The 7167-nt window shown below is 39.3% G+C and overlaps 1 protein-coding gene across 2 annotated transcripts; it reads left to right on the forward strand.

Annotated features, from left to right (window-relative positions):
• The first annotated feature begins 1547 nt into the window (after window positions 1–1547).
• On the forward strand, window positions 1548–7167 carry LOC132171602 (LRR receptor-like serine/threonine-protein kinase GHR1). Of its 2 annotated transcripts, XM_059582967.1 has the most exons (4): window positions 1548–1970; window positions 2376–3585; window positions 3724–5274; window positions 6306–7167. In XM_059582967.1, exons 2-4 carry the CDS (start codon window positions 2526–2528, stop codon window positions 6887–6889), a joined length of 3195 nt encoding a protein of 1064 aa, XP_059438950.1. In that variant the 5' UTR covers window positions 1548–1970; window positions 2376–2525; the 3' UTR covers window positions 6890–7167. The 2 variants fall into 2 exon arrangements, with proteins under 2 accessions (XP_059438950.1, XP_059438949.1); XM_059582966.1 differs by having other exon boundaries at window positions 1548–3585.

A 7167-nucleotide genomic window follows, 5' to 3' on the forward strand; every position in this document is an offset into this window, starting at 1 on the left:
ATAGATCTAGTTTCCTCAATTGGTTTCACTTAGTCACACCCCAACCCACTGTGCTCATTGGCTTCTCAGTTGCCTATTAGCGCAAAACAGTTCCATCTCGTCCACCACGCTTTGGCCAGTGCGCTTCACTTCCTTCGGCCCGACTGTTGTAGCTGTTTGCTGATTTTTTTATTGTTTGCTGTTTTTTTATTGTGTTTTTGAATAAGGTTTTGGTTTCTCCTTACATATACTTTCTTGAGTGATATTTTGAGGTGAATGTTTTTATCCTGGCCTTTGGGTCGAGAAGGATTAGTTTTGATTTGAGGGTTTTACTCCCATGGCTGAGAAAATAAAAGTTGTGAATATGGATTACCTATGTATTAGATTGAGTCTATCTGAAACAGATCTATTCTATAACTAAAGTTTGGATATGGGTTAAGCGAATGATGAAGTCATAAATATGACTTGATTGTAAGATATTTATGTTTATCTCTATGATGTTATAAACTCATAACTTTTCTATGATTTATTAGAGCACTAGTAGCAAACTCTGTATAATCCATTCCTTTCTCTATATTTAAGGAAAATCTAAAAAAAAAAAGCACAAAATAGCACCCACACCAAAAGCCTAATACATTATTAAATTATAAAAAAATGATTCTCTCTCTCCTCTCTCCTCTATCATTGGTTGCAATAATAAAAAGAAATAGTATTTAATTCATATGGAAAAAAAATAAAGGAATTTATTGTGAAGTGTTTGTTTTTTTATAGGGAATAAAAAACACTATAAAAAAATGGTTTTAAAGCTACTGCTAGTGCTTTTAGAGTTTTATGCTGTTTGATATAAGAGTTTTATGCTCTTTACCTTTTTTTTTCAAGGAATGAATAAGAAAGATTCTTCTAAAAAAACATAAAGAGTATTTTACTTAAATAAAATTGTTATTCGACTAAAAAAAATATATTGTTTTAATGTTATAGTTAAAATTACGATTAATATATTATATACAAATTAATTTATTCAAGAATTTAATAAAAATTTCCAAATTAAAGAATAAACAATTAAAAATGCATGATTCATTTTTGGTGACGTAATAATGACAGAAATTACACACTGCCAACCATGGAGACCATTCCTCTATCATTGCGCCTCCCACCTACTTCACCTCCCGTGTCTCAATTTCACATCGGGACTGGGGCCAGTAAACAAATATGCAAGAAAGGAACCCTAGTCAATGGGGCAGCTGTGGGGCCCAATCCTACGAGGCACATTCCACCACAACAGTTCTCTTCCTTCCAGAAAAGTGCAAAATCTTAAACTGGATTTGATATCCTTTGACGTCCACTAGGAAAGTGACGGATTCTTTTTTTTTATTATTATTTTTTTTGGCGGGTGAATCCCTCCAGTTACACCAAATTACACCCAAAAATGAAAAAAAAAAAAAAAAAAAAACCCTAAAGATTTTCCCGCTTACTGTTTCACTAGCTGACACTAAACCCCCTAAAAAGACTGAGCAAAAGTTAGGTGTTTTTTCCTTTTAATATTCATCCAATGCACAAACAATTTATGGGTTTGTTTGGTTGTCTTCACAATCTCACATGCACCTGTAAAGTGTGAAGAGAGTAGTGGAAAGGGACAAAGGCATTTTTCCTTCAAAGGTTTTTGTTGTTACATAAAAGGGTTTTGTAGTTACTTTCCTTAAAGAAAGATTAGGGCTTTTGTACTGTTTTTAAGAGCTTTTATGCCTCTCATGGCTAAAAAATTCCTGGGTCCCTTGTCTTGAATGCATTCCCTTTGTGTATTTGGTGGAGGCCCATTTCTTGTTTCTTCATGGTTTTTTTTTTTTGCTGCTGTAGTGCATGTGGAAGTTTATAGTATCAGATTGTTCAAAGCCCCGAGGTTTGCAAGGAAGTGACTTTGTTTGTCTCTTCAAAGACTGAATCTTTGGGAAGGAGGGTGGTGAAGCTACATTGTTCATCGACGAAGGGTATTGGTAAGAAAATGCTCTGTTTGCTTTGGTTAGATCTCTGAAAGTGACTCTGTTTTCCTAGCACATTCAGTCATTTAATGCTCTGGGTCAGCTTTGTGTTGTTAATAATTGTTGTTTGCTGAAGCAATAATGTATTTTCTGAGTTTTATCGGAGGAGGAGCAGTCTTTTGAGGCTCTGGTTGTTTGTCTGGAAAAAGTATTGGGTTGGTGAATACATTTGGGGGTTTTGGTTGCTTTGTTTTGTTCTAAGTTCTTGTTTTGCTTGCCGAAGTGGTGATTACTCACATTTTTAGGAGAAAGGTTGTTGCATGCCTCTTGTTTTACTGTAAAAATAGTCTGCGGCTTGGTTGGGTTTGTTTAAATTTGCGGTTTTGTGAGCTTGAAACCCCATTATCTTGACTACATTAGGTTGATTTCTCATAATATGGAGGGAAGGGTTGCTGAGTTGTTGCTGGGTTCTGTTCTGTTTTGAATCTGTGGGTTACAAGCCGGAAAGCTCTTTTGTTTTCTTCACATTGAGCTTTTTCATTACTTTGGTGAAGCCATTGACACAACTATATGAAGCTCATTAAGCTTTTAGTGGCATCCCTATTTTTCCTCTGTGCCTTGGGGCAGCTTCCTTCACAGGACATTTTGGCGCTGCTCGAATTCAAGAAGGGTATCAAGCATGATCCCACCGGTTATGTCCTTAGTTCATGGAATGAGGAGTCTATTGACTTCAATGGCTGCCCTGCTTCTTGGAATGGAATTGTCTGTAACGGTGGAAACGTTGCTGGGGTTGTTCTTGATGACTTGGCTCTCTCTGCTGATGCAGACTTGAGTGTATTTGCAAACCTCACGAAGCTTGTGAAGCTCTCCATGTCAAACAATTCCATAACGGGCAAGATTCCTGACAATGTAGCTGACTTGAGACGCCTTGAGTTTCTGGATTTATCTGATAATCTGTTTTCCTCGTCTTTACCACCGGGGATTGGTAGCTTAGCTAGCCTACAGAACCTCTCATTGGCTGGGAACAATTTCTCCGGCTCAATTCCGGATTCGATATCTGGTCTTGCATCAATCCTGAATTTGGACTTGAGCCGCAACTCCTTTTCTGGTGCACTGCCAACATCATTGACGAAGCTGACTAACGTGGTATCTCTAAATCTCTCTTTTAATGGCTTTACCAAGAGAATCCCTACAGGGTTTGATCTGATTTCTGGTCTCGAGGTGCTTGACTTGCATGGAAACATGCTTGATGGTCAGCTGGACGTGGAATTTTTGTTTCTGTCAAGTGCCACTCATGTAGATTTCAGTGAGAACATGCTAGTTAGTTCGAGTTCACAGTCGCAGAAGTTTTTACCGCGAATATCTGAGTCTATTAAGTATTTGAATCTTAGCCACAACCGGCTCATGGGATCACTGGTGAGTGCAGGTGCTCAGGTCTTTGAAAACTTGAAGGTGTTGGATCTGAGCTACAATCAATTGTCTGGAGAATTGCCTGGATTCAATTTTGTTTATGAGCTTCAAGTCCTCAAGCTCAGCAATAACAGATTCTCAGGGTTCATTCCTAATGGCCTATTGAAAGGAGATTCTTTGGTATTGACTGAACTGGATTTGAGTGCCAACAATCTGTCAGGTACTTGATCGGCTAACTTTGGTTTTTCTGGAAATAGTGGAATTTATATTCATATTATGTTCACTTCAACTGGCGCATGTCTGCACTGCTACTATGTAATGTAAATAATTGTCTCTCACATTCATGTTCATCTTTCAGGGCCCATAAGTATGATTACGTCAACAACTCTGCACATTCTTAATCTCTCCTCGAATGGGCTCACAGGAGAGCTTCCTTTGCTCACTGGAAGCTGTGCAGTACTTGATCTATCGAATAACAAATTTGAAGGAAATTTAAGCAGGATGGTAAAATGGGGGAACATAGCATTCCTTGATCTGAGTCTGAATCATTTGACGGGGGCTATCCCTGAGGTAACCCCACAGTTTTTGCGTTTAAATTATCTCAACCTTTCCCATAATTTGCTTAGTAGCTCTCTGCCAACTGTTATCACTCGGTATCCAAAGCTTAGAGTTCTAGATCTCAGCTCCAACCAGTTAAACGGACATCTTCTTGCTGATCTGTTAACAATGTCTTCTTTACAAGAGCTTCATCTTGAAAATAATTTACTGACTGGTGATGCTAAGTTCACTCTTCCTTCCCCCCCTGGTGAGCGCAATCTTCAGATTATTGATCTTTCTCGTAACCATTTTAGTGGCTATTTTCCTGATCAATTCGGGTCATTGACTGGACTTCAAGTGCTCAATATTGCTGGAAATAACTTTTCTGGTTCTCTGCCAACTTCCATGGCTGACATGAGCTCATTAAGCTCGTTGGATATATCGCAGAACCACTTTACAGGCTCTTTACCGGACAACTTGCCTAACAGCCTTGAAAGCTTTAATGCCTCGTTTAATGATCTTTCGGGGGTTGTCCCTGAAAACCTGAGAAAATTCCCAAGTTCTTCTTTCTTCCCTGGAAATACTAGGTTAAGTTTTCCTAGTGGTCCTTCTGGAGCAACCAATTCTCCAGGTGAAAACCACAAGAGGAAACCAATGAACACTATTGTCAAAGTGATAATTATAGTTGCATGTGTGGTTGCTGTGTTCATTCTTATCCTGCTTGCTATCTTTGTACATTACATCCGTATATCAAGGAGAACTCCACCAGAACGTACTATAAATAAAGACATCCGCAGGCAAGCGCCACCAAACCCCTCTGGCATTGGTGGAACGGATAGTGGTGGTGCTGTGGTTGTTTCAGCGGAGGATCTTGTGGCTTCACGGAAAGGATCATCATCCGAGATAATTAGTCCCGATGAGAAAATGGCAGCTGTAACTGGCTTCTCCCCATCAAAAACTAGCCATTTCTCGTGGTCACCAGAGTCTGGGGATTCGTTCACTGCTGAGCACTTTGCAAGACTAGACGTGAGGTCACCAGATCGATTGGTTGGTGAGCTGCATTTGCTCGATGATACCATCATGTTGACACCTGAGGAGCTGTCCAGGGCCCCAGCTGAAGTTTTAGGACGAAGCAGCCATGGGACTTCTTATAGGGCAACACTGGATAATGGGCTGTTCTTGACTGTGAAGTGGCTGAGAGAAGGGGTAGCAAAACAGAGAAAAGAGTTTGCTAAGGAGGCTAAAAAATTTGCGAACATCAGGCATCCAAATGTGGTGGGTTTGAGAGGGTACTATTGGGGCCCCACACAGCATGAGAAACTCATTCTTTCAGATTATATTTCACCAGGAAGTCTTGCAAGCTTCCTATACGGTAACACTTTTTCATTAACCTTGCTTTGATTATACAGTTGTCATGGAGCATAATTGTTCGATGGACATTAATGCGAAGCAATTTTGACCGCAAATTACGATGAGGATGCTATACTTATCAAAAATAAATGCCCATGCTTCCTTTTAATCTATAAATCTAAGCATAGCTTTTGGCATACACACCAGATCAGTTTGTAGGGGACCTTATATGAGTCCAACTGTCCAACTAAACAGTTCTTTCGTATGGGATTCCATGATCTGGTGAGAGAAATAAAGGTTAAATAATTTCAAAGTTTATCAAGCTTGTGTTATTAATTGACTGGTAGAATGGCATGATTTCAGCATCCTTTGTGCTAAATCTAATTCATGATGTGCAAAACAGCAGTGCTAAAACAGTAATTGGTAGCATCAATACTTACAAGAGCAACTAGATTTGCATACCATGGTTGTTTCATATAAATTACTTTGCCTAACTTAGCTTAATAATTGGCTTTATACTTCTAAAGGGCCTAAAAAATCAATGTTTCCCTTGAGACATTCTTAGCAGCGCCAAATAGGATAAACATTATCAACTTTTCTGGTGAATTGGGAAATTGGGTTATTAAATTCTTGTATAACCAGAGACCAAAACTTTAAAATCAATTATCCATTCAGTCAGCAACTTTGGTCATAGCTTGAAAGGATCATCCTTTTGACACTTCTGTTATTGATTCTTTCTACTGGCATCTATCTTGAGGATCATTCAAGCACTGGTAAACAATTGATTGAGTGTTTGGCATGAATCACTATGGTTAGTCACTTGATTGCACCTTATAGGTGTTACCCAAGATAACTTTAGGATTCAAACAATACAACTCTCTTATGTGGCAGCCCCATGCGCGCCATTCTCTTTACAAGCTTATGCGAAAGTTCTACTTTAACCCAGATGAAAACAAGTTATTCTTTTAATAGAATGTTAGATTTATAATATCTTCTTTTTTTCTTTCACGTTTCAGTGCTTGGTTTTTAATTTCTGATGCATTCCATTTTCAGATCGGCCAGGAAGAAAAGGCCCACCATTAACCTGGGTCCAAAGGCTCAAAATAGCGGTTGACGTTGCACGTGGCCTGAACTATCTCCATTTTGATCGTGCTGTACCACATGGTAACCTTAAAGCAACAAATATTCTGTTAGATGGGCCTGATCCGAATGCTCGTGTTGCTGATTACTGCCTTCACCGCCTTATGACCCAGGCTGGCACCATTGAACAGATTCTTGATGCTGGGGTCTTAGGTTATCGGGCACCAGAGTTGGCTGCTTCAAAGAAACCAATGCCCTCTTTCAAGTCTGATGTTTATGCCTTTGGAGTGATACTGTTGGAACTTTTAACAGGAAGGTGTGCTGGTGATGTTATTGCTGGTGAAGAAAGAGGGGTTGATTTGACCGATTGGGTGCGGTTGAGGGCAGCTGAGGGCCATGGCTCGGAATGTTTTGATCCTGCAGTGATGCTAGAAATGGGGAATCCAGCTACTGAGAAGGGAATGAAGGAGGTCCTTGGAATAGCTTTAAGATGTATAAGATCAATTTCTGAGAGGCCAGGTATCAAGACCATATATGAAGATCTTTCATCTATATAGTTTAGTGTTGAATCCAATTTGTCTGGGGATTAATATCTTGTTGGCCTCCCTTTCTGAATTCTTGGTTGTGGCATTTTTTGCGTGCTCAGCTAATTATATTACCATTGTTGTAAAATTGGAGCATATTTCAATGGAAAAATTCTAAATGTTGCAATCATGATGAGCCCTGACCTTTGCTTTGTTATTTGGCTTCCCGAATGGCAATGCAATTGAGAATTGGCCTAGGAAATAGTTTCAAAAAAAGTGATCATTGACTGGTGGCCTATTCCCATTTCCCA

This window comes from Corylus avellana, chromosome ca2, assembly GCF_901000735.1.
Source record: "Corylus avellana chromosome ca2, CavTom2PMs-1.0".
NCBI lineage: Eukaryota > Viridiplantae > Streptophyta > Magnoliopsida > Fagales > Betulaceae > Corylus > Corylus avellana.

Bases quoted from the DNA above. Each gene is read 5' to 3' on its own strand.
- LOC132171602 (XM_059582966.1), top strand. From the start codon at position 2,526: ATGAAGCTCATTAAGCTTTTAGTGGCATCCCTATTTTTCCTCTGTGCC. The intron at 3,586-3,723 runs GTACTTGATCGG...TTCATCTTTCAG, and splicing joins GAGTGCCAACAATCTGTCAG to GGCCCATAAGTATGATTACG. The intron at 5,275-6,305 runs GTAACACTTTTT...TTCCATTTTCAG, and splicing joins TCTTGCAAGCTTCCTATACG to ATCGGCCAGGAAGAAAAGGC.